The sequence below is a fragment of the Bos indicus x Bos taurus genome, chromosome 14 (assembly GCF_003369695.1).
Source record: "Bos indicus x Bos taurus breed Angus x Brahman F1 hybrid chromosome 14, Bos_hybrid_MaternalHap_v2.0, whole genome shotgun sequence".
Taxonomy (NCBI): Eukaryota; Metazoa; Chordata; class Mammalia; order Artiodactyla; family Bovidae; genus Bos; species Bos indicus x Bos taurus.
In genome coordinates this window covers 64,924,885-64,952,556 of record NC_040089.1, presented here as the reverse complement: position 1 = coordinate 64,952,556, position 27,672 = coordinate 64,924,885, and the positions used below count along the sequence as shown (strand labels likewise).

Sequence of the window (27,672 nt, the reverse complement as noted above, 5' to 3'; positions counted from 1 at the left end):
TCCATTGTGTATAAATACCACAGCTTTCTTATCCATTCATCTGCTGATGGGCATCTAGGTTGCTTCCATGTCCTGGCTATTATAAACAGTGCTGCGATGAACATTGGGGTACACGTGTCTCTTTCCCTTCCGGTTTCCTCAGTGTGTATGCCCAGCAGTGGGATTGCTGGATCATAAGGCAGTTCTATTTCCAGTTTTTTAAGGAATCTCCACACTGTTCTCCATAGTGGCTGTACTAGTTTGCATTCCCACCAACAGTGTAAGAGAGTTCCCTTTTCTCCACACCCTCTCCAGCATTTATTGCTTGTAGACTTTTGGATCGCAGCCATTCTGACTGGCTTGAAATGGTAGCTCATGGTGGTTTTGATTTGCATTTCTCTGATAATGAGTGACGTTGAGCATCTTTTCATGTGTTTGTTAGCCATCTGTATGTCTTCTTCAGAGAAATGTCTATTTAGTTCTTTGGCCCATTTTTTGATTGGGTCATTTATTTTTCTGGAGTTGAGCTGTAGGAGTTGCTTGTATATTTTTGAGATTAGTTGTTTGTCAGTTGCTTCATTTGCTATTATTTTCTCCCATTCTGAAGGCTGCCTTTTCACCTTGCTAATAGTTTCCTTTGATGTGCAGAAGGCTTTAAGGTTAATTAGGTCCCATTTGTTTATTTTTGCTTTTATTTCCAATATTCTTGGAGGTGGGTCATAGAGGATCCTACTGTGATGTATGTCGGAGAGTGTTTGGCCTATGTTCTCTTCTAGGAGTTTTATAGTTTCTGGTCTTATGTTTAGATCTTTAATCCATTTTGAGTTTATTTTTGTGTATGGTGTTAGAAAGTGTTCTAGTTTCATTCTTTTACAAGTGGTTGACCAGTTTTCCCAGCACCACTTGTTAAAGAGATTGTCTTTAATCCATCGTATATTCTTGCCTCCTTTGTCAAAGATAAGGTGTCCATATGTGCGTGGATTTATCTCGGGCTTTCTATTTTGTTCCATTGATCAATATTTCTGTCTTTGTGCCAGTACCATACTGTCTTGATAACTGTGGCTTTGTAGTAGAGCCTGAAGTCAGGTAGGTTGATTCCTCCAGTTCCATTCTTCTTTCTCAAGATAGCTTTGGCTTTCGAGGTTTTTTGTATTTCCATACAAATTGTGAAATTATTTGTTCTAGCTCTGTGAAGAATACCATTGGTAGCTTGATAGGGATTGCATTGAATCTATAAATTGCTTTGGGTAGTATACTCATTTTCACTATATTGATTCTTCCAATCCATGAACATGGTATATTTCTCCATCTATTAGTGTCCTCTTTGATTTCTTTCACCAGTGTTTTATAGTTTTCTATATATAGGTCTTTAGTTTCTTTAGGTAGATATATTCCTAAGTATTTTATTCTTTCCGTTGCAATGGTGAATGAATTGTTTCCTTAATTTCTCTTTCTGTTTTCTCATTATTAGTGTATAGGAATGCAAGGGATTTCTGTGTGTTGATTTTATATCCTGCAACTTTACTATAATCATTGATTAGTTCTAGCAGTTTTCTGGTGGAGTCTTAAGGGTTTTCTATGTAGAGGATCATGTCATCTGCAAACAGTGAGACTTTTACTTCTTCTTTTCCAATTTGGATTCCTTTTATTTCTTTTTCTGCTCTGATTGCTGTGGCCAGAACTTCCAAAACTATGTTGAATAGTAATGGTGAAAGTGGGCACCCTTGTCTTGTTCCGGTCTTTAGAGGAAATGCTTTCAATTTTTCACCATTGAGGATCATGTTTGCTGTGGGTTTGTCATATATAGCTTTTATTATGTTGAGGTATGTTCCTTCTATTCCTGCTTTCTGGAGAGTTTTTATCATAAATGGATGTTGAATTTTGTCAAAGGCTTTCTCTGCATCTATTGAGATAATCATATGGTTTTTATTTTTCAATTTGTTAATGTGGTGTATTACATTGATTGATTTGTGGATATTGAAGAATCCTTGCATCCCTGGGATAAAGCCCACTTGGTCATGGTGTATGATCTTTCTAATGTGTTGTTGGATTCTGATTGCTAGAATTTTGTTAAGGATTTTTGCATCTATGTTCATCAGTGATATTGGCCTGTAGTTTTCTTTTTTTGTGGCATCTTTGTCAGGTTTTGGTATTAGGGTGATGGTGGCCTCATAGAATGAATTTGGAAGTTTACCTTCCTCTGCAATTTTCTGGAAGAGTTTGAGCAGGATAGGTGTTAGCTCTTCTCTAAATTTTTGGTAGAATTCAGCTGTGAAGCCGTCCGGACCTGGGCTTTTGTTTGCTGGAACATTTTTGATTACAGTTTCAATTTCTGTGCTTGTGATGGATCTGTTAAGATTTTCTATTTCTTCCTGGTCCAGTTTTGGAAAGTGGTACTTTTCTAAGAATTTGTCCATTTCTTCCACACTGTCCATTTTATTGGAATATAATTGTTGATAGTAGTCTCTTATGATCCTTTGTATTTCTGTGTTGTCTGTTGTGATCTCTCCATTTTCATTTCTAATTTTATTGATTTGATTTTTCTCCCTTTGTTTCTTGATGAGTCTGGCTAATGGTTTGTCAATTTTATTTATCCTTTCAAAGAACCAGCTTTTGGCTTTGTTGATTTTTGCTATGGTCTCTTTTGTTTCTTTTGCATTTATTTCTGCCCTAATTTTTAAGATTTCTTTCCTTCTACTAACCCTGGGGTTCTTCATTTCTTCCTTTTCTAATTGCTTTAGGTGTAGAGTTAGGTTATTTATTTGACTTTTTTCTTGTTACTTGAGGTATGCCTGTATTGCTATGAACTTTCCCCTTAGGACTGCTTTTACCGTGTCCCATAGGTTTTGGGTTGTTGTGTTTTCATTTTCATTAGTTTCTATGCAAATTTTGATTTCTTTTTTGATTTCTTCTGTGATTTGTTGGTTATTCAGCAGTGTGTTGTTCAGCCTCCATATGTTGGAATTTTTAATAGTTTTTCTCCTGTAATTGAGATCTAATCTTACTGCATTGTGGTCAGAAAAAATGCTTGGAATGATTTCTATTTTTTTGAATTTTCCAAGGCTAGATTTATGGTTCAGGATGTAATCTATCCTGGAGAAGGTTCCATGTGCACTTGAGAAAAAGGTGAAATTCATTGATTTGGGATGAAGTGACCTATAGATATCAATTAGGTCTAACTGGTCTATTGTATCGTTTAACGTTTGTGTTTCCTTGTTAATTTTGGAGAAATGTCTATTTAGGTATTCCTGTTTTTTGATTGGGTTGCTTGGTTTTTCAACATGAATTGTATGAGCTGTTTTTATGTTTTGGAACTTAAACCCTTATTGATTACATCATTTGCAAATATTTTCTCCCGTTCATAGGTTGTTTTGTTTATCCTTTCCTTTGATGTACAAAAGCTTTTAAGTTAACTAGGTCCCATTTGTTTATTTTTGCCTTTGTTTCTGTTTTTCTTGGAAACAGATCCCAAAAATATTGCTATGATTTATGTAAAAGAGTGTTCTGGCTATGTTTCCCTCTAAGGGTTTTATAGTGCCCAGTCTCATATTTAGGTCTTTAATTCCAGTTGAGCTATTTCAAATCCTAAAAGATGATGCTGTGAAAGTGCTGCACTCAATATGCCAGCAAATTTGGAAAACTCAGTAGTGGCCACAGGACTGGAAAAGGTCCGTTTATATTCCAATCCCAAAAAATGCTCAAAAACCAACCATTGCACTCATGTCACACGCTAGCAAAGTAATGCTCAAAATTCTCCAAGCCAGGCTTAAGCAATACGTGAACCATGAACTTCCAGATGTTCAAGCTGGTTTTAGAAAAGGCAGAGAAACCAGAGATCAAATTGCCAACATCTGCTGGATCATGGAAAAAACAAGAGAGTTCCAGAAAAACATATATTTCTGCATTATTGACTATGCCAAAGCCTTTGACTGTATGGATCACAATAAACTGTGGAAAATTCTGAAAGAGAAGGGAATACCAGACCACCTGACCTGCCTCTTGAGAAACCTGTATGCAGGTCAGGAAACAACAGTTAGAACTGGACATGGAACAACAGACTGGTTCCAAATAGGAAAAGGAGTTCGTCAAGGCTGTATATTGTCACCCTGCTTATTTAACTTCTATGCAGAGTACATCATGAGAAACGCTGGACTGGAAGAAGCACAAGCTGGAATCAAGATTGCCGGGAGAAATATCAATAACCTCAGATATGCAGATGACACCACCCTTTTGGCAGAAAGTGAAGAGGAACTAAAAAGCCTCTTGATGAAAGTGAAAGAGGAGAGTGAAAAAGTTGGCTTAAAGCTCAACATTCAGAAAACGAAGATCATGGCATCTGGTCCCATCACTTCATGGAAAATAGATGGGGAAACAGTGGAAACAGTGTCAGACTTTATTTTGGGGGGCTCCAAAATCACTACAGATGGTGACTGCAGCCATGAAATTAAAAGACGCTACTCGATAGCATATTCAAAAGCAAAGACATTACTTTGCCAACAAACATCCATCTAGTCAAGGCTATGGTTTTTCCAGTGGTCGTGTATGGATGTGAGAGTTGGACTGTGAAGAAAGCTGAACACCGAAGAATTGATGCTTTTGAACTGTGGTGTTGGAGAAGACTCTTGAGAGTCCCTTGGACTGCAAGGAGATCCAACCAGTCCATTCTGAAGGAGATCAGCCCTGGGTGTTCCTTGGAAGGGCTGATGCTAAAGCTGAAACTCCAATACTTTGGCCACCTCATGTGAAGAGTTGACTCACTGGAAAAAACCCTGATGCTGGGAGGGATGAGGGCAGGAGAAGGGGACAACAGAGGATAAGGTGGCTGGATGGCATCACTGACTCAATGGACGTGAGTTTGAGTGAACTCCGGGAGTTCGTGATGGACAGGGAGGCCTGGCGTCATTGGGTCACAAAGAGTCAGACACAACTGAGTGACTTAACTGAACTGAACTGGATCCATTTGGAGTTTATTTTTATATATGGTGTTAGAGAGTGCTCTAATTTCATTCTTTTACACAGCTGTGCACTTTTCCCAGACTGTCTTTTCTCCATAGTGTATGTTCTTACCTCCTTTATCTTAGATTGACCATAAATGCATAGGTTTACTTCTGAGCTTTCTATCCTGTTCCGTTGGTCTATGTGTCTCTTTTTGTGTCAGTACTATACTGTTTTGATTACTGTAGCTTTGTACTATAGTCCGAAGTCAGGGAGCATGATTCAAATATATTAAAGAAACCAAGTCAGTTATCATGTAAATTTTACACAGTTTGAATTTTGTCTGTCCCTATTCTGTATATTTCCTGCATATAAACCTGTAGATGGCTCAATCTGATTCAGGTTGTTTATTTTATTTATTTATTTTTAGCAAGACTGTTTTATAAAAGGTTTTATATTGTTCCATCAGGAGTCACATAATGTCTAAAGGTTTCTTCTTGTGATGTTAATAGTTACGGACGCTAAATACGTAAAGTCATTGGAGGTTGCAAACTAACATTTTAATTCGATTGCTTAGTAGAACTGTTTACCTAAGAAAGGTAGGATAAATGCTTACTTCTTTCCCTTTATTTACCCATTAAAAAAAATAAATTTGGTTTTCCAGATGGGGGGGAACTTTTTTGCAGTATATAGTGTACATCAATCATCATAGTGTACAGATTAAATATCTTACAATTTTATTTGTCAATCATATATCAATAAAACTGGGGAGAAATTAGTTAATTTTCTAAATATTCCCTTGTTGGCCATTTATCAATAGTTGTTATTTGCTGTTACTCTGAATTCGTTATTTTTTAATAATGCTCAAATTGTCTCCTCATTGGCAGTTGTAGTCTCTATAAATTGGCTTCTCTATGTTTTAATCTTTCCTCAGTCTGGAATCTTTGCTTCCTTGTATCAAAACATTTGGCTGTTCCTAAAATTCAGATATGCTGTCTCCAAGGATGAGTATATGCCATCATTGAAAACAGGAAGAAAAAAAAAGGAAATGAGTACCAAAAACACTGCCACAATGATTGGAGTAATGGAATGTACTTAGTGTTCTATGATAGCTACTTAGAGGGAGAGAAGCTCATTTAGATGAGCTCAGTTTGATAAATTCATTTTAGAAAACCCATTCATTTACCCTTTAATCAGAACTTTTGTGTTGTGATTTTTTGGGGTAGGACAGTATAGTCAAAAAAAAAGTCAATGCTTGATGATAAGAATATGTACATGAGCAATTATGCTAGTAATAATGATGCCCAGTTCGCAGTGATAAGCACAATGAACTGCTGCTGGCTGACCCAAGGGCATGTGTCAGTCATGTCTCTGAGGCTCCTCAGCGGTGCATGTGTCAGCCTACAACCAGTTCCATTTGGTGTACCACTGTTAACTGACACACTTATGTCTGCCACCACTGAGATCTTTACACTTCACACCTTCAATGAAAACATGTTGATCTCATTGTCAAGGGCAGATTTCCAAGTTTTCTAGCTCTCACACCTGTGAATACTCAGTCTCCACTGTCCATTATCATCATGAATACCTTTACTTGAACACTAACAAAAATCTGAATTTGAATTGCTGACTAAGAAAAAGAAGTGTACTATGAACCATGACCTAATAATAAAAAATATTTAGAGTTACAATAACACATAAAGTCAAGTTTGATTAAATATTTGTTCTTTGATTTGTATTTACTGTGGTGGAGGGGGGCAGTCATTCCTATGTCTGTACATAGCCACCATGGCCGCTGACTTGTTTTCCTCACAAGCCCAACTTGTCTTAAAAAAAAAAAGTTGTCTTTTACAAATAAAATTCCAAAGGAAGAAGCACTTAACAAAGAATTTTTTCTTTCATAAATGTTATGATTTGGGTATAACAAGCCATATTGAATCCATTGGGTTTTGGGTAATAGATTTCAAAATACATCATAAATGTAAGTAATATGATGACTAATGGGTCAAGTAAAGTTGGAACATTTTAAATGAGAAAATAGCTGGAACAGTTTTCAGGAAACTTTTCCAGTTGGTGTTTGCTCCCCCACAAGGTGTGCTTTAACATAAACTTAGGGGAATCACCTCTGGGGCTTGAATTCCCTCTCTGATTTCATTATTACAATATGATTCTTTTCCTTTCCCTATTAAGTCATCTCCTAGGGTGATGGAAGCATAAAATAAGTATAATTTATTTGTATTTGTCTAATCTCCTTTTAACTCAATAATCATTCCATCATTCTGTTTCCTGGTAGCTTTAGGAAAGTTTTGAAGGGTAATTAAGGTCTAATAATTGACAGGCATGGGTTTACTTGGTAACTTAAAGATATAGAATGTGTTCTGGAGATGGTGAGAAATTAGATCTGGCAGAAAAATGGATGACTCAGCTGGGAAATTCACTATTACTACACATTCTTAAAATCTAAACATTAAAAATAATCCATTTATTAAAGTTCATTGAGGATTAGAAAAAAAATTCTAAACCCTTTAAAACAAGAATCTGATAATAATTGGATAAATGTGGAATAAAATTCACATTAACAATCTATGCCTGGTTCTTTATCTAGTTATATTTCCAGTTCTTGTAAATCATCATTTTATATAGTTACAACTGTGTCTTTTGAGTAAAACTTTTATAGTCCATTTCTTTAATGTTTTCATCTTAATAGTGAAGATAATGTTTTTCATCATTTTTTAAAAGTATAAAAGATGAGAAAATCATTGTTCAATTTTTTATTTAAAATACCAGATTTTTTGCATAGTTTTCCCATTTATAAAAATAAGTTTTCCTACCATTATGAAACTACAAATATTTATAATAATGACAGTAATTTTCTACCCCCAAAAGTACCTGACTAGTTAAAGGATGTCAAAGTCTAATTCTATACTAGGAAATAGAAATAACACTACACATCTGTTTAATTATCAGATGTGACAGTGAGCTTGTGATTTTAGTTGAAGGAGTCACACATGTTGATGGACTTCATAAGCAGTAAAGAGTGCTGTTGCATTTGTGGTGTTTCTCACTCTGGTACATGCTACAGATCTCTTCGTGGACCTGGTACTTTGAAAGGAATAGCTTCATTGTAAGCTCTGCTTTGGGGGCTCTTGACCTGCAGTATTGTCTGACTTGTCCAATGGACTGCCCTAGTTCCTCTGTTTATACATAGAACAGGCTTGTTTTGCAAAGAATGTGGTTCAACACTCCAGCTCTGGGGGGCTGAGAGTGGGGGACTTTGTGGGCCAGCGGAGGGCAACCATGCATAAAGGTTGCACTGTATGCAGACAGACATACAGAAACCATCTAAAATGGAAATTATTTAAATCTTTTCAATATCTAGTCGTCTCTTACAAAAAGTTAACATAACACTTGTCTTGTGCTTTGTGCGTAGACTGCTTTGTATGTAGCTTCTCCCGTGGCTCAGTGATAAAGAATCCGCCTGCAGTGCAGAAGATGCAGGAGACAGCGCAAAAAGTTTAACCCATTTTGAGCTGTTAAACTTGTACTGAATAAATATTGTGAGCTATTATTGATGTTGCTTTGGGAAATTGATCTTTCTGATTTTTAAACTTTTTAAAGTTCATATTTGGTAGAATAAGGTTGATAATGTAACTCAAATAGATTCATAGTTGAAATTCACAAATATGATTAGCTTTTTATACACATTTAGCTTCTAGCTTTTAATACACATTTATTTTTCTGAATTATCAGCATTTGACTTCTACTGATAAAAAAGAACCTTCTTTTAAAACTTATTTTGTAATATGAGCCATGACCTAGGAAGGACTATATTCTCTTTCCTAATGAAACTACTTGAGATGGTGCCAAACTGACCTGTGCTTTTCAGTTTTACTGGTTTAACTGATTCTAGTCTCGCTATTTAATTAAAGCCTCTAATTTTCATGTGCCACAGTATTTGGTGTCAGTAAGATTAGAAATTATCCTATGGCTTCTGTAACATTTAGGAGTAGCATTGTGTCTTTTTCACCTTCTGCAGAAAGGGCACCCTGATCTCACCATTAAAGGTGTTAGTGTAGGTGTTCTACTACACTGTTGGAAGGGCCATGGAGAATGGAAAGTAAACCTGAAAAACTGGCCCAGTACACAGGTGGTTAACACTTAGGTCTAAAGTGGGCCTCCCCTAGACATAAGGGCACACACAGTCCAGCCCTTTACATGTGAGGGTAAAAAGTAAAGGGGGTGGAAAAAACTGTCCTGTCATGCATATGACAAAGTCATTGAAAGAATTTTGTTTCTTTTTTATTTTTTAAATAAAAGAGAAAAAAATTAAAATGTCCTTCATTGGTACATAGTTCTGTGAATTCTAATACATGAATAGATTCATGTAACCACTACCACAGTCAAGATACAGAACAGTTCTGCCACCTTAAATTCTCATGGTAGTCCTTTGTAATCACACTTGCCCCTAAGCCCTGCTACTGCTGCTGCTAAGTCACTTCAGTCGTGTCCAACTCTGTGCGACCCCATAGACAGCAACCCACCAGGCTCCCCTGTCCCTGGGATTCTCCAGGCAAGAACACTGGAGTGGGTTGCCATTTCCTTCTCCAAAGCATGAAAGTGCAAAGAGAAAGTGAAGTCGCTCAGTCGTGTCCGACTCTTGGCGGACCCCATGGACTGCAGTCTTCCAGGCTCCTCCGTCCATGGGATTTGCCAGGCAGGAGTGCTGGAGTGGGGTGCCATTGCCTTCTCCGCCCCTAAGCCCCAATCTCTGATAATTACTGCTGTCCGTCACTTTAGGATTTTTATTTGTCTTGTCTTTTTGAGAATGTCATACAAATCTAATCATACAGCATGTAACCTTTTCAGACTAGCTTCTTTAAGTCACATCTATCCTTGAGATTTGTTGCATCTGTCAGTAGTACATTCCTTTTCATTGCTGAGTAGTGTTCCATTTTATAGATGTGCCATATAAGAATTCATCCATTGAAGGGCATAGAAGTTGTTTCCAATTTTGGTGATTATGAATATAGCTACTTTAAACATTTGTGTACAAGTAGTTATGTGATTATAAGTTTCATTCCTCTATGATAAATACCTAGGCTTGGAATTGGTGGGTCATATAAGTCTTAAGAAGGGGCTTCTCTGGTGGCTCAGACAGTAAAGAATCTGCCTGCAGTACAGAAGACCTAAGTTTGATCCCAGGGTCAGGAAGATTGCCTGGAGAGGGGAATGGCTACCCACTCCAGTATTCTTGCCTGGAGAATTCCATGGACAGAGGAGCTTGGCAGGGTGCTATACATGGGGGTCACTAAAAGGTGGACACGACTGAGTGAATAACACACACACACACACAAGAAACTACTAAAATGTTTCCAAATTGCCTGTATCATTTGACATTACGCCAGCAATGTATGAGGGTCCCACCAGTTCCGTATCATCTCCAGCAGCTTATATTGTCAGTGTTTTTTTTTGTATTTTAACCATTCTAGTAGATATCTCATTGTCACTTTTATTTGTACTGTTCTAATTCCTAATGATGATGTATGTGGACTGTTCTTGATACTGCTTTGGGAAATTAAAGGATACTATACTAGTCTGTAGTTGTCTTTTGTTACCTTTGTCTGGTTTTGGTATCAGTAATGGTAGGTTCATAAAATGGATTTAAGTATATATATGGTCTCCTATTTTCTGTGGTACAAGAATAAGAAGAAAAAAATGAGGGATCTTCATAGTCCCTACGGGCATTAGGAATTCCCTTCCCATTACTGAAGCCAGAAATAGAGGCTTTTTCTGACTACTCCCTCTATCCACACCTGATGCCCACCTTCAGGTTTTTGGCTGCCCCAGACTATAGAATATTGCCAGAAAAAACAAACCATTTTGGTGGTATTTTGAAATTTAGTCATCTTCGCCAATCTACCTGTTACGATTTACTTTTCAGAGTCTTCAAATAGCTGCTCTTTGTAGGTTTTTTTTTTTTAAGCTGTAATATCTCCAGATGTTATAGTTCCATCTTTCCTGGAACCCTGAAATAATATTTAAAGAAAAGGAGTTGGCAACTAACAAAGAGAAAAAGCAAACTATATTAGAATTTTTTGCTTTGGAGGGAAAAGGTAAAAGAAACTAGGGCAAACATTCCTAGGCCTTGAAACTTAATTTATAATCACATTAGAAACTGGAAATACTCCATATTAGCATATGGAATTTGTATTGGTTTTCTATTGATGAATTACAAATTACCACAAATACAGTGGCTTATGGCAACGCAAACTTATTGTCTCAATCCTCTAGGTCAGAAGTCCATTTGAATTTAGCTGTATTCTCTGCTCAGAATCTTACAAAACCAAAATCAAGATGTCAGTTCGGCTGGGCTCTAATCTAGAAGCTCTGTGGAAGATTCCACTTCCAAACTCATTGCATCTGTTGTATAATCCACTTCCTGTGGTGGTAGGACTCAGGTCCCTAATTCCTTGTTAGTGGTGCCCAGTGCCACCATCCCTCACCTCTAGGGCACCCTTTTCTTCTCACATGATCCCTACTATCCTCAAACTAGCAATGACAGATCATAGACCCATTTCAAATCTCTCTTGACTTCCCCTTCTGCCTCTTCCTTGTACTTTGTAAGAGGCTCGAGTAATAGATCAGCCCACCAGGTAATCTTGGGCTTAAATTCAATTTACCTGGAATGTTTATCACACCTATAAAATCCCTTCCAGCACAGCAGTACCTGGCTTAGTGTTTGAGTCAATAACCAGGGGATAGGAATCTTGACAGAAGGGGGTCATCTTCAGAATTCTGCCTCCCACAGAACCAGATTAGAGAGTTCTGGCGTGCTCCAACACGAAGTGACCAAATAAATGCTTCATGCTGAGTTTGAGGCCCAACACTAGGTATTAAAGATGAAAAATGTATACTCAAGGATCTTCTCTATTGGTGGGAGACATAATCTCACAAAAGATACTTATGTAGGACCAGCTTTGTGGAACAACTTGGAGAAAATGTTGAGCATTTTCCTGGAGATTAGGCATTAGGCAAAGAAAAGGTACATTAGACCAAGGAGCGATGTGATCAAAGGCCTAATGGTATGACATCGCACGGGCTGGGGGATGTGGGCTCTGTAAACTCATTGATATTTCTGGAGCTTTAATATTTGAGGCAGGCAATGGCTGTGGATAAGAAAAGGCAGGATCTTTTTTTTCCATTCTAAGGAGCTTCATCTTCTATCCCATAAGTAAAAGCCATTACACAGTTTTAAGCAATAGTAAACCAGTCAGGATCACATTTGAAACAAATCATTTGTAAATTACTCCGTAGCCTGGATTAACAGGAATCGGTCTAGACAGAGAAACCTTTAGGAGGCTTTATATTAGCTGAAGAATATCAAAGGCATGAAGGGGAAAAAATGGGGAGTGGTTGGAATGCTGGAGAGAAAGAGATTGGATTCAGGCAATTATTTTGGAAATAAAATTGACAGAACTTAATCATTGAGTAGATTTGGACCAGGAAAAGAGGGAATGAAATGAGTCAAAAAGTCAGATTTTTTTATTTGAGCCAGTTGGTAGATTAGAGTTATTAAATGAGACAGAGAACATAGCATGTGTGAGAGGAATTCCCATGGACAGAGAAGCCTGGCGGGCTGTCGTCCAGTGGGTCACAAAAGAGTTGGACACAATTTAGTGACTAAACAACAAGAAGAACCAACAATGAGAGGATGTGATGGATTGTTCTGGATGAATTGACTTGATGAGCCTGTGGGAGTTAAGTAGGAAGAAAAAATCCATTCCTTTTTTTTCCCCCCTTCATTACATCATTAAATATCCATTTTGTACTTGTGCATGCATGCTAAGTCACTTCAGTCATGTCCAATTCTGTGTGACCCCGTGGACTATAGCCTGCCAGGCTCCTCTGTCCATGGGATTTTCCAGGCAAAAATACTGGAGTGGGTTGCCATGTGCCCTCCTCCAGGCAATCTTCCCTACCCAGGGATTGAACCCGCATCTTTTACATCTCCTGCACTGGCAGGTGGGTTCTTTACCACTAGCACCACCTAGGCACTCAGAATATTAAGATGTAGAACAGCCCTTATTTTTCAGGAGCTCATAGTTATCTGGACTCTAAGCAGTAGCTATAAAAATAAATAGATATCTGATGATGACACAATCAGAATATTCTGGAAGCAATGAATGAGAGGCCTCTCAGTCCGCCACAGTGATCAAGAAAGGTTTTTCGGGAAGAAATGACTCAAAGAGTCTAAAAGGACAAGTTACGCAAATAACCAAAGATAAATAGTTTGGGTTTTCTTGTTTTTTCTTGTGCCCCTGGGACCACCATATCTGAGATACAAGAATCCATGTTGAGATAGCACTCAGCAGCTCTCATGCATACCATTCTATGGATGTTTTGCCAATCTACAGTCAGGGAAAGTGGATCCCTTAGGCTCAGCAGTTGATTAGGTAGATATTTGGGCAAACTCCTGAGTAGGTCAGTGAATTGTTTTTATGGCTACTTCTGACCCTTAGTTTAAATCTCATAAATCCAGGCAAAAGCAGATAGCTTCTGGCCCCAGTATCTGAGTCTTCTTTCCACTTTGGCTTTGTTTAGTTTTTCTGTTGCTGCTATCATCTGTTAAGATTGCTCATTTTTTTCATTGTGGTAAAAGGTGGTATTATTTTCTGCGAGGTCACAAAATTTAGAAGCCCACATAAAAAACTTTGCAGGCAGAGCAGGACAATGTATGAGTCATTTGAATCATGCAGTACCCTAAAATATTTTGCCCACCAACCTGTTCTGCAAGTCAAAAATAATGCCTTTCAAAAATGATGCTGGTATAACTGGATTTCCCTATGCAAAAAAAAATTTAAGTTGAACCCCTACCTCACACAAAACACAAAAGTTAATTTGAGAGTAATTATAGACCTAAATTGGAAAAGGAAATGGCAACCCACTCCAGTATTCTTTCCTGGAGAATCCCAGGGACGGGGGAGCCTGGTGGGCTGCTGTCTATGGAGTCGCACAGAGTCGGACACAACTGAAGCAACTTAGCAGCAGCAGCAGCATAGACCTAAATGTAAGAAGGTAAAACTATACAACTTGTAAAAGAAAGCGTAACTGAATCTTTATCACCTTGGATAAAGCAATGATTTTTTGATGTCACCAGAAGCTCAAGCAGAATAATCTGTTGGACTTCACAAAAATTAAAATCTTTTGTGCTGCAAATGACACAATCACAGAAATTGAAAAGACAATTCACAGAATGGGAGAAAATATTTGCAAATCCTATATCTGATAGGAACTTGTATCTGGAATTTATCAATGTAAAAGACTCATACTATTTAATAAGAAGAAGACAAAAAACCCAATTTAAAAATGAACAAAGGTGATAGACATTTTTCTAAGAATATATACACATCACCAATAAGCATATGAAAAAATGCTCAACATCATTAATCATTGCTATGCTAAGTCACTTCGGTCGTGTCCGACTGTGTGACCCCGTAGACGGTAGCCTACCAGGCTCCCCCGTCCCTGGGATTCTCCAGGCAAGAACACTGGAGTGGGTTGCCATTTCCTACTCCAATGCATGCAAGTGAAAAGTGAAAGTGAAGTCGTTCAGTCGTGTCTGACTCTTAGCGACCCCATGGACTGCAGCCCACCAGGCTCCTCCGTCCATGGGATTTTCCAGGCAAGAGTACTGGAGTGGGGTGCCATTGCCTTCTCCACATTAATCATTAAGAAAATACAAATCAAAATCACAATGGGATACCACTTCACACCCACTAGGATTGCCGTAATCAAATATAACCCAGCAATTTCACTTCTAGGTAGATACCTTAAAGAATTGAAAACATTCATATAAAAATTTGCATATTAACATTCATAGCAGTATTATCCGTGTGTGCTAAGTCACTTCAGTCGTGTCTGACTCTGTGTGACCCTATGGACTGGAGCCCACCAGGCTCCTCTGTCCATTGGATTCTCCACTGGAGTGGGTTCTCGTGCCCTACTCCAGGGGATCTTGTCCACCCAGGGATCGAACCTGTGTCTCTTATGTCGGTCTACCTGCATTAGCAGGCGGGCTCTTTACCACTAGCACTACTTGGGAAGCCCCAGAAATATTATTCATTAATAACCAAAAAGTAGAAACAACCCAAATGTCCACAAACTGATAATGAATAAGCAGTATACTACAGTATATCCACATGACGGAGTATTAGTTAGTCATAAAAAAAGGAATGATGTACTGATGACATATGATTCAACACAAATGAACCTTAAAAATTTTTATTATGTTAACTGAAAGAAACCAGACACAAAAAGCAGGATTTTATGTGATTCAGTTTATATGAAATGTCCAGAATAGGCAATCTATAGAGATAGAAATTAGCTTATTGGTTGCCTGAGGGTTGGAAGTGGGGAACGAGTAGGGACTGCTAAACGGCATGGGAATTTCTTCCCCCATTGGTGGTGATAATGTTCTGGAATTAGATAGTAGTGATTAGTACACAATCTTGTGAGTATAATAAGAACTATTGAATTGTACACTTTAAATAGGTAAATTGTATGTATATGTGAGTTAATATGTCAATAAAGATGTTAAAAAATAATTTCTTTAAATTAGGGTGTTTTTTTCCTGCTTAAATAAATATAGGGAACAGAGAATATTTTAATATTGCAGAAGGTTGACTCAACTGTCTGACCCTTTCCAGTGGACAGTTAGCTAGAAGCAGTTCTCTCAGAATTTTGCTTAGTCTGATTAAAGAAACCCAAGGAAAGACACACAAGAGGAATGGTACCCGCAAGCCTGGGTAGCCAGGAGGAAACTCTAAGGTGCTGAAATCTGAAGAAGATGAACAGAGGTCCTCCTGTTGAAAACAGAATATGAGCTTTGTCTGCTTGATAATTTGCTATTCCTAGCTTCATCTATGATTATGTCTTGTATTATATCAGGCTCCAGTGAAAAGAATACTTAATTAGGTTCAGTTAAACTCAGCCATTTACTGAACACATACATATGAGAAACGCACTGTGCCAGGCACTGGGTATAAAGATGGGTGCCATACTCTGCTCTCACGACCCGTATAGTCTTACATCTTATTGATGACAGAAACGGAAGCGAGAATGCAAAAACAGAAACGTCTTAATGTCAGGTGATTAAGTGACAGATAAGGAGGACATCTGGTGTGTGATACATGTAAAATGGAGTTTAAGAGATCTCAGTCTACCCAGGTTACATTGGATGAGATATTTGAAACTTGTTCAACACAGAATACAGGGAAAGATGTAGGGACTTTTCTGGGTTTTAGCGGGTTGAAGAGGAGAAACAAACGTTTTTGTGTATATACTTTATCAGACAGTGGTGGGGAGGCTACTTCAGTTAATCAGTTGGACAGATTATTTGTTAATACCAGTATTTGTGTCAAACATTGTGCTGGGTACTAAGGCAGGTCCTTTTAACCCCAGAAGGAAGAATGTCAGTCCAGTAACAAACTGGAAAGGCTGCTCAACTTTGCCTCCAAGTAGAGGGTAGAGGGTAGATGTCCATGTGTGGCCTTCAGTCTTTAGGAACAGACAGTCACATGATTGGAACAGGAATGTAGGCAAGAGAGGAGTGCAGGAAAAGTGTTCCTTCAAGTAACTACATGGAAAGAATAGGTGGTAAGTAAAAGAATTATAACATCTTGGCATCCTAATGAGTCCACAGTACAGGTGTCGGGAAACTGAAATAGGAGTTTGACAGGGAAGTAAAGGCTTATTTGCAATAAGAGAGCTTCAGTAATTTTCTTACCCTTTTCACTTCTACAGCAGACATCAACTTGGATATATCAAAGCCTTTGAAAGCAAACCTGAGTTTTACCAAGTTGGATCAAATAAACCATTTTTTGAAGAAGATAAAAAATGTAGACAGCAAAGCGTCCTCAGCACCGTCAGACACTGTGCTGAGTAAGGATGCGCTTCCAGCCTCCAAATGTTACCGTGGGAAGTTATCCAAGCTTAAAGTTCATGGTGATGGAGCACAAAAGATTCCATTTCAAGAAAACATATGGAGAACGATTTCCTGCTTTCAAAAAATTTCTGTTCATACTACTCAGATTGTGGTCTCCGTGGAAACTGTCCCCCATCCTAATAAACCATGCCTGTTGGCATCTTTATCCACCCTCAGTGGAAGCCTTAATGTCAAAGCAGCGCAGAAAGTACCTGGTAAGTCACAGTAAAGGGGCAAGAGAGATGTCAATGACTTGTTAACATCTAAAACTGCATAATGTTGAAGGTTTGTGTTATGTAGGGGCAAAAAGTTTCAAGAACCATTAGAGATGGGTACATTTCTGGTTTCTTGCCTTATTTTAAAGAAAGTGCTACAACAAATTATTTAAGCCTAAGTATTTTATGCCCCAAAGTGTTCTTGTCTACCTCTTCAGGCGTGTTCCTACAGACTTCTTTAAAACTGTTCATTCCCAAATTTCTTTTTACCTAACATAGCTGTAGTGGAAGAACAGAGTAAGCATCAGGTTTTGCAAACCATCCAAGTAGTAGCTTTCAAAGTGTAGTCTCGGAACCAGCAGCATCTGGGAGCTTGTTAGAAACGCAAATTCTGACTCTACTGACCTACTGAATCAGAAATTCTGGGCATGGCGCCCAGAAATACGTCTTCCAACAAACCCTACAGGTGATTCCGATGTGCTCCATTAAGTCATTGGTAACAATTTATTAAAAAAAAAAAAAATTGCTCTGGTGGCAGAAATGCTACACCAAAAGTAATAGAAGCCAAGGTTCAACTTTGCAGAGACAGTGCCACTGAAGATTCTCAGACAGCAACACCTGCAAGGAAAGGCCCTGCTTCAGTGCCTAGCTGAGCAAAGGAGCCTGGACCTGGCAACTGAATGTCCTTGACGAGTGGAGAGGTGAGAAATTAATGGGCAGTGACATCTACATTGTCCTCTTTTGTTACCATGCCTACATTGTTTGGTGCTTTTTCACACTGAATCAAAAAGAGTAGGTAGAAGGAATGTGAGGAGAGGAAGAGGAAAAACAAGGTAAAAGTGGGGAATAACCATTTTCAATTACAGAAACTGCTACTGTTAAAGTTCAGTGCACTGAAGCCAGAAACTCTGCTCTGAAAGTAAAAGTAGCAAAAGGAAAACATTTTTTCCACTTTTATTTGGAGGGAAGAAGTGGGGCTAGAGGGGTAGTATAGGGGATAAAGTAAATCCTGAAACTGTATGCAACTCAGTTGCTTACTAAAAAGTGGCAGCTGGGACTAATTGTATAGTCAGTTTGGGCACAGTAGTTGACGAGATAAAGAAGCAGTTTTGTAGTTGAGAAGTATGAATTTTAGGCCAAAAAATAAATGATTTATTTCTTTCTTACCAGAAGTATTTGTGACCAAGCCAGCTTAAAAGCACTGTATTTTTTTATTGTCTTAAAAGTTAGAAATGAAAAATGTAAGGTCCATGGTAAATGAAAGACTATGAAGCACTGAAGGCTGCAATGTCTGATTTATCCACAAATAAATTACAATCCAGACCACACTGGGACCATTCCCACATCTTTCCAGTTGTCCCTGAATCATAGCAAGGAAAGGTTAGGACTGAAGTAGAATGAAAGCATTTAATATATACTGTGCTCAGTCATCCTCATTTCTTGTTTCATTCATTTGCTATTCATATTCAGTAGTGTCTGTTCTCAGTAAGTTTCTCTAAAATATAATTAAAATCTTCTCACTGACCTTTTCAAAGTAGTAGATGCATTCTGGTTGTGTAACTTGTTTTTCCCTTTAGTACCCCATTCTTTTTATAGTTATAACTCTTAAATCTAGTTAAATGCAGTAGAAACTATACCCTTGACTAAGAAATACTTTATATAACTATAATCTGTAGTGTGCAGAAAATGTTCTTAAGTAGTTACTTGCATCAACAAATCAATCAGATTGAAGTTAGCCATTTAATTAATATGGATAGAAATAGTTTTAGAATGAGTGTAACAAACACCAAATCTGTTTTATCTACATTTCTGCTTAATGTGATGGCATGCTCGAAAAAAAAAGAAAACAAAGTTGGCAAAATAATAATAAATTATGATTAAATGAAGTGAGATTGAAAGCTCAAGTTATTGTTGTAGGTTGATTTCTAGGAAATTATAATTAAGAGATTACTATGTATTTTTCAGACATTGATTTTCTACCAAGGAAAATTTTTAAGAAGTGAAATATAATTTAAGCTCTGAACATTCATTTAATTGTATATTTACCTATCTTAAAAATTCATGCTTTGCAACTTGGATGAAATATATGCAAATATATATTCAAGGTTTATTTTTGGTAAGTTGTAAAAAGTATTTTCCAGCCAAAAAAAAATGTCCTACCAGTAGTCGTATTTCTTTTTGTATTTTCCAGTGACATCGTTCTGTATGCAACCAAAAGTTTTAATAGTGTATCTTTGAGCCCAATGGAGTTAATGTCAGATTTTTATAGTTTGAATCTAATACAGAAATACTTAACTGTGTCTTTGATTTTACAGTTTATATAACTATTGTGACCATCTGCAGCAGCTGCACTTTTCAAATTATTTGCTGAACCAAATTGAGCACAGTGACAAAAGTAGTCATCTCAGATGTACTATTAAACAGAGAAAGAAAAAGGAGCATTGCCTTGGTACAGCATAGCCATCTGCTGTACAGATGTTATTGTATAGAATGACTTAAGATAAAATAATTGTAGAAAATTTTCATTAAAACCTCAACAATTTGCACTTGTTTATGCGAATCTGCATAACTCCCCAATGAGACAGCACACTTGGGGTTTCTTTGGTTCTCACTCACTTTCTCTTTGATCCTTTTTGATGTGCTGACTTTAATAAACACAGTCAAAAACACTGTGCAAAAACATCATGGAAAAAACTACAAAGGAACAATTATAGCAGCAGAAACTACTCTAATCCCTAACTTACGCAAGCTATTTTTAGTGAAATATTTTTTTTAACACTCTTTATGTGACAATGTTATATAAACAGGGTAAAACAGTCCTTTCCAGATGAGTTTTAATTTAGGAGCTGAAATAGATTTGTAATGCTAGAGGAATCTTACATTCTAAGTAATATTTAGAGAAACACAATTGGGAATGTGTCGTAGGCATGTTTCTTCACTTGTGAAAAGTACAAAAAATATTTGAGTTTGCCTGATGATTATATTTTTTTTAATCATCTAAACCGTCATAAGCTTATGGGAAGTGTGTGCAGAAAGGAAATAATAACAGAATGAGAGAGAAAAGTTAATGTTCTCCCCCATGACATTCTCAGTACATTTAAATCTGAAATGCTTTTATGTTCATTTACTGGTTTTTACAACAAAATATGTACAGATTATTCTCTGAAATGTTTTCATCATTTGAAACAGAATGAAATGGTTAAATATTTTCCACTTTAAAAGAAAGTCTGTGAGTTCTTCTTAGCTTTCTGTACTATTCCGTGGCCCTAAACTATCCGAGTTTCAAGGGACGTGGGTTTTTTAAAATTCCATTCTACAGATGCTAGTGTAGCAGTGACTTATAATAACCCAACTCATATTTCTGCTAGAATACTTATATGCTCCCATGTGTCTTTGGTAAAATGGCCCTAAAGTTCTGATTTTAGAACTTTACATACAAGATGTAATGCTTGTATTTTTTTAAATTGGTGTATAATCCCCAAAATTTCTATGATTGTGTATAATGCTGCAAAATTTTCTATGATTATGTTATTGATAACGAAATTAATCTTGTTTTAAATTTTTATCTTATTTCCTCAAACATTTTAAGGCAGACATTTCTTTTACTGTCCATTAAATCTGGCCCATTCTGTAGTATGTTCTTCTTAAAAAAATATAACAACCCGCCTCCCCCACCCCACCCTCCGCCCCATACACACACACACATCTCGTCTTTTTTGCTGTTTGAAGTATGGCGTTTTGGAGAAACCTTAAGTATATAGCTATAAATTCCGAACCAACAGTATAGAACTTTGCACAGGCAGGGTGGAGAGTGAGCTGCAGACTTTAGCTCTCCTTGTCAGAGTAAATTATGGCTCTATTAGGGCGGCACTTCTTAGATTTCGGCAAACAAGGGTACACAATTCAGGCTGTGAAATAGCTGGGCTTTAAGCTGCCTTGCTCTTTCTTAGGGGCATGTCTATTAGCAAGCTCCCTGTAGACGAGGAAAAGGGAGAATAGGGTATGAACAAGTTAGGTGGCACAGAGGGCTGGGGAAGAGCCTGAGTGAGGCCATCTTGGCTGGCATGTTAGTCCGAATCAAGGAAAAATTGCAAAAATCCCCTTTCCATAGGGACTTAGGGGACTTTCATCCATGCAGAAAGCAATAAGTTGAATTCCTAGTCAAAGAACTGTGGTTTAAATAACTTTCACTACCCCAGCCTCTGTCATCCATATGTACTTATCTTTGTGTATAAACAAAAAGTAGAAAGCAAGCAAGCATAACCACATTATTCTTCACGGATACAAATGCCTCTTCTCATGTTCACTGCATTCAGGACCAATAAAAATGTAAAGAACTAAAGCTCCTTTTCATGTCCTGAAAAGTGAAACTAGGTCATTAATTGATACAGAGCGGAGCTCCAGCTTTTCATTCCAGAGTCAACTGACTCTCCTGAGGACAATCTCCTAAGGCGTTGTCATAGCCAGTGGATGCTGCAGAAATGCAAGTAAGCCTGAGGGGAAATAAAACATTAAATTAAATATGACTACCTAAAATAATATATTGCAATAACAAGCCATTTACAACACCCCAAAGATTTTTGTTACTTTTAGAAAGAAATAGCATCTTTTTCCAATGCCTGAACAATAGGAAATGAATTCTTCAACAGTTAAAGCCAGAGGACACACTTAACTTTTAAACAGCCACTGAGGATTGAAGTGGAAGTACAGCTTGTAGACAGCTATACAAATCACTAACAAACCTTAATGAATATTGGGTGTGGGCATCAGGGTCCTGTCATATTTGACACCGTGTCTCAAGTAGCTTAAACCCAACACTCAAGGAAAGGTGGAGACCTCATTGGGTCTGTAACATCTGGGGTTTTATTTGTCATTTTGGCATACCCAGCAAGCGCAAAAGAAAGAGTAAAAGGGGATTATCTTGACAATGAAATGAGTTACTGAATCTTGTGATAATGAAAAGCAGAAGAATTCTAATGCCTCTCTATAGTCCCTGAGGTAGAGGTACGTTTATGGTTTTGCAGAAGTAAAATGTAGGCAGGCAGAACAGATGGCCTAGAGTCTGTGAAACCTGACACCCCTCATCCCAGCACTGAGGACCACTATTAATCCTGGTCAGATTCCCTCCTATTACTTTATAACAAGGTTCAAAGTTGCTACTGATGAACTGGCCTGTCCTCCTTTTTTTGCTCTTAAATTACCTGTGAATTACTGATTTTTTTTCAATGATGATTTTTCTGTGCATAATGGTCACCTACTGAGACATTCACAAACCCATAGGATGTTCTAAAAATTGAATGGGAAATATGTGGAAAAAGTAAAGTTCTCATAACTTTTTTTTCCAAATAATGTCCCATTATTTTTTCCTCTAATACAGTGGGAAATAAAAAAGGTAAATGCCTAAGTCTCTTGGTGAGTAGTTTTTTTGTCCTCTCTCTTAGAAATTATATGCAATGGAAAAGAAATCCCAACATACAGATTTTATTCTCTTGGCTGTAATTGTTATCAATAATATATGATTAGATAGAATTTTGGACAATAATAAATAATGTTAGTACTGCTATCTTAGAAATTATCTTTTTTCACCCCCTCATGATATTAAAAAAAAAACTTACTAGTAGATATATGATGTTCAGGCATATTTCTATGGTCATATTTTTTTATTTTGCTTAACCAAATTATATGAAGTTGACATCTTTCATTTGGAATATTTAAAATTTTTCTGCTAAAGGGTTTATGTGTTTCTTTTTTTTATTGTCGCGTGATTTTTGTTATTCAGGTACACTTTTTTTAGTGCTGTGAGGTTACTAAGTTTACTGCTTTGGATTTTAATGGGAAGCCTTTAAATACCTTAGGATAGTAACTTCAGAAATTTAGAAGAAAACCACTGGGTGAGATTTCTGATGTGTTCATTTCCAGGCTGCCTGAAAAGTAAAATTCGTCCCATGAGCAGCCATCTTCAGATGTCTGAGCATGCTCATGGGCTGTGGCGCAGCGAACACCATGTACCTGCCCAGCCTTTCATAGACGGAGATGAGCTCATCTCAGACAGATAGCCATCTCCGACTTTTTCTTCTGATTAATCACCGACCTGAACTCCATTTGAACCTTGTTAGACAAAAAAAACAAGCAGAATTCCTGGCCCAAACTATAAAATATAATTAAGCCCTTTTGAAATGATGTATAAAAGAACATTGCTATACCCCCACTTATAACCACTACCACCACCACAACCAATAAAGTTAAATCAAGCACTGCCTGTAATGGATTAAAATAATAAATGTTCCTGGATTTCCGTGTTTGAAGTACTTGAAGAAAACAGGCTCCCAGCAGCCCGGGTAGCTGAATGCAGGAGAGACATTTATTAATGACGAGTTCAAGGATTTGGCCTGTTTAAGATCATTACTTTGTGTTTACCGTGGGTTACACATCTCTTATATTTTTACACAGCCCACATGTGTCCGCGTGCAATAAGGAAAGCCTTTTTTTTTTCAACAAAAGAATTGTTAATTGTGTAAATACGGTTTGCTTGGGGAATGTGGAGTCTTCGTAAGGCTCTGCTCCCTTCTAATGAGAAATCTGGCGTAGTTATTATACTCTTCCAAGTAGGTTCACCTTCAGATCTTGTCTTCAGGTTGTAGTCTTCCTCCCTATTGTTTTTAGTTAAATCCCAAACTTAATCTAGATTCTAGAAAACTGTTGGCCTCGGGTTATGTATTTTAGAAGTGTGTCCCATCGCACTAAACTTTGTGCGTCTTATGTACTATAGGAAAAAAAATACTTTTTAAAAAAAACACTGCTTTTTATTTCTTCTCCTAGCTTTAACAAAGATATGATAAAGAACCATTCTTCTAGATTTAGATATATTTGAGGGAGTAAAGGGGACAACTAATAAAAATTTCTCATATACACGTATTAAAACAGTGTTTCTTGGACAGGAGGGAAAAGGGTGTTTGAGACAACAAAAATTCTGTTAATTAACAGAAGGATATCTCACTGTGCAGATGCTATTGGAGAAGAAAGTTTCCGGTCCTAGTAATTAGATACTAGACATCTCTTTCTTAATAATGTTTCCTTTGCATCCTAACAGTGGCACCTTATAAGTTAGTATTAGGTGAAATGGACCAGAATTATTGTCGCCCATAGCACTGGAACTGTGGGAAAAGAAGAGGGTTAGAAGTTACTCTTCTCCCACTCCACTGAATTTGTGACAGTATTTAGTTTTGCCTGTGGTCACAGCAAATTGCCTTCTCATCCACATAAGCCAGAAGGCTATTTGCTAGGAAAGTTTTTGGCATAGCAACCCTGCCAGCGATGAGTGACTGAAGACACATCTTAGATGTTCTTTTGCTCTCTGGCTGGGCCCCTGGACCTGTAGGCTATGTTGGCCTAAGGTACCGAGACCAAGCAAGAGAGAGGGGACAGGAAAAAGCATTTATTGCCAACCCTGTTACCAATTGGAAAAATGAAATTACTAAGAGCTAGCTAACAGCAGTAGTTTTTATAAAGCAACATGGTGCTGGAAAGAGGCAGACAGTCTTAATCCCAGCCCTGCTACTTGCTGGCAGTTGATCCTGGTAAAAGTTACAACACAGCTCATTTCCAAAATAAAGGCAAAAACACTTAATCCACAGGGCTGTTGAGCGGATTAAGTGAGATAATGTACACACAGTACTCCACACATTCCTTGGCACAAATTTATTAAATTCCTCAATAAATATTTGTGTTTTTGTATCTTCCTCCCCTTCACTCTCCCATGACCCTTCACTTCAGTCATACCCCATGAATGCTGAGGTCGTAGAGCATTTAATTTTAGAGCTGAAAACTGTCTGAGAGATCATCCTCTCCTTTATCAGGAACACTTTTTATCCAGCTCCATCATCCACACATGCTGTATTTAGGATAAAATAGCTAACTTGACTGTACCGAGTTGATATGACTGTAACCAAAAAACTTAGTATATCTCAGTCCTGTCTCCAACAAATTCATTTAAGTTTCTTTGAGGATTTTTGAAATACTGAACATCCCTCATGGACCAGCATTACTATATGGAATTCCTTGCGTATCAGAGAACCCTCGGTTGAGGCCCATTGAGCTAGTCTGAACTCCCTTACTTAAGGATGCCGAGATTAAGTGATTTGTCCAGGGGTTCTCCAGGGTGCACGGGGAGTGATAACACATCTCCTAGCTTCTTGTTTCTATTAAACCAGTCTTTAAAAACCTGGATCACGTAGATGAATATCGGTTTCTAAGCCATTGCAGTGAATTGCTTAGGAAGCCATTTTGTTTTCAACAGTGTTTTGATACCAGTTTTTCTATTCATGTGACTGACTTAAAAAAAATTAATCCACCAGCAGTTTCCTCATTAAGTTAACTAGCTACTGTGTTCATCTAAGAAACTTTCAAAGTATATATTTACAGTTATTCTTTCCTCTATAAGCAGGTTGTTACACACTTTCCAGTATGCACAGATTTCTTAGTCTGCTTTTTTTTAAGTAAAGCTACATGATCCAGTGAAGTTTTACTTCCCTAACAAACTGACACCACTGTAAAAACAGCAAGCATGGTGGCAGATTGGAGGGGAAGAAAGGGGCAAAGCATATCCAGCATTTTCCTTTGGTATGTTCAGTTTAGTTTTTCTAGGATCCAAGAGTTCTAAAACATTTCTCAAAAAAATACCTTTTCCAGACAAGTGAAGGTCAAAGTCATGTCCGATTCTTTGCAACCCCATGGACTATAAATAAAGTCCATGGAATTCTCCAGGCCAAAATACTAGAGTGGGTAGCCTTTCCCAGGCTAAGTATAAATAGCCTTTCTGCCTTTCTTTATGTGAAAAAATAAATAAAATCTTTTCCTGCTGCTTATCATTTTTTCATGTCCAGAGAATACGTTTGGATTAGACTAGAAGTTCCAGCTTTTACTTATTGATGAGGCCTAGATGAGAGTTCCTGGAAATCTCACCAATGGGAAACCATCAGGTGCTTCAGAGAAGGGATATGTGTTAGCAGGTCGACTAGCCAACCGGACTTTCATTTTGAGAGCTAGACTTTTTAGTAACTTTGTTGGGAAGAACATCCCTGCAGCTTAAACAGTGGTGTCCATGTAGTTCTCTTAACAGTTTTGCTATATTTTGTTTCATACCTTAATCTTGTCCTATATTACAACTTTAATAACAGTTACAGATGTAGGCATATTACAAAATAGGATGTAATTAAATAAGATCTGAACCACTTACCTATTCTGATCAAGAGGGGAAAAACCAGCTATTTTCATGGTTAGAATACCCAAGTGCAAGGATTTCCCTGGCAGTCCAGTGGTTAAGACTCCGTGTTTCCACTGCAGGGTGCACAGGTTTGATCCCTGGTCAGGGAACTAAGATGTCACATGGTGCAGCCAAAAAAAAAAAAATTCTCAAGTGCCGGTTTTTTTTTTTTTTTTTTTTTTTTTATGCTTCAACATAATTAGTTGAAGGAACTAGAAATGAAAAGATTTCTAATCATCTTCTTTCGTGGACCAGACTTACAGAATTTTTTTCCTAGTCATCTAATCACTTAAAAAATTTTTCCTTTCTCACTTTCTGAGTAATCCTCGTGCTTCACTATTATGCAAATTGACTTCTGGATGTATCTAACAATGCTTGCTGATTTTCTAGTAACCGTAGATTATTTCCAGCTGGATAAAAATACCTGGATATGCTTTGCTAGCACATGTCATCACTGAGTACTCTTTCTGTTGATGTACAGAAGCCTGATGTAGACCGCACTTTGCACAGTCAGCATGTAGATAGTAGGCGCCTTGCTAAAGATCTAGCAGAGATTGACGATGTAGGGCTGGCAGCATTTTGTAAACATTCTCCAAAGCAAGTGGTTTGCATTTATTAGTCTTCTGAAGGAGTATTTTAAAGGTCAGGAAACTATTTGTTCCTTGAACTGAATTTTTACATTCAATGAAAAAGTATGTCAATATGCAAACAAACCAAGATTATTTCTGTTTATCACACCAGTTGGTTCTGAAATTAACTTCTCCGTGTTGATACACCTCATTTACTTTAATTAAGTATCTGCCATTAGTTTGCTACAACTGAAATTAAATATATAAATACAGATCTTTGGACAAGGCCAGTGGAAGAGTCAGGCAGAGAAGTATTCTATTGAATGTAAGGAGGTAGAGAGAAGAGGGGATATGTTTGGTCAAAAATGACCTGATCCCACAGTTGCAGAAAGCAAGACAGGATCCTGGGTTGTATCCTGGGACAAGAACAGGACATGAAGGGAGAAACTGGTGAAATTTATATAAGGTTTATTAGTAGTGTTGTATCAATATTAATTTTTTGGCTTTTGAGAATAGTACTATAGTTTATGTGAGTTGTTAACAGTAAGGGAAACTAAATGAAAGACATCAATTTTGCTGAAAGCCTGGAATTATTTCAAAATTAAATTTTACAAAATGACCTGATCAGTGATTGCATAAATAGCTTTAACAATATCCATGTTTTTTAAAATATTCATGCTTTTAAATTTTATGATCATTCTAAATCTTATAATTTTGCAGCATATTTCT

At 37.4% G+C, this 27,672-nt stretch overlaps 1 protein-coding gene across 9 annotated transcripts in view; it reads left to right on the top strand.

Annotated features, from left to right (window-relative positions):
- Positions 1–27,672, top strand: part of VPS13B (vacuolar protein sorting 13 homolog B) — an 806,600-nt gene that overhangs the window by 605,248 nt on the left and 173,680 nt on the right. For 8 of the 9 annotated variants that reach the window (XM_027561445.1, XM_027561448.1, XM_027561447.1 and 5 more), the window contains one exon: positions 16,717–17,112. In XM_027561445.1, the coding sequence (XP_027417246.1) occupies positions 16,717–17,112 (396 nt within the window). The remainder of the gene's footprint in view (positions 1–16,716; positions 17,113–27,672) is intronic. The other variant, XM_027561449.1, reaches the window with a different exon arrangement.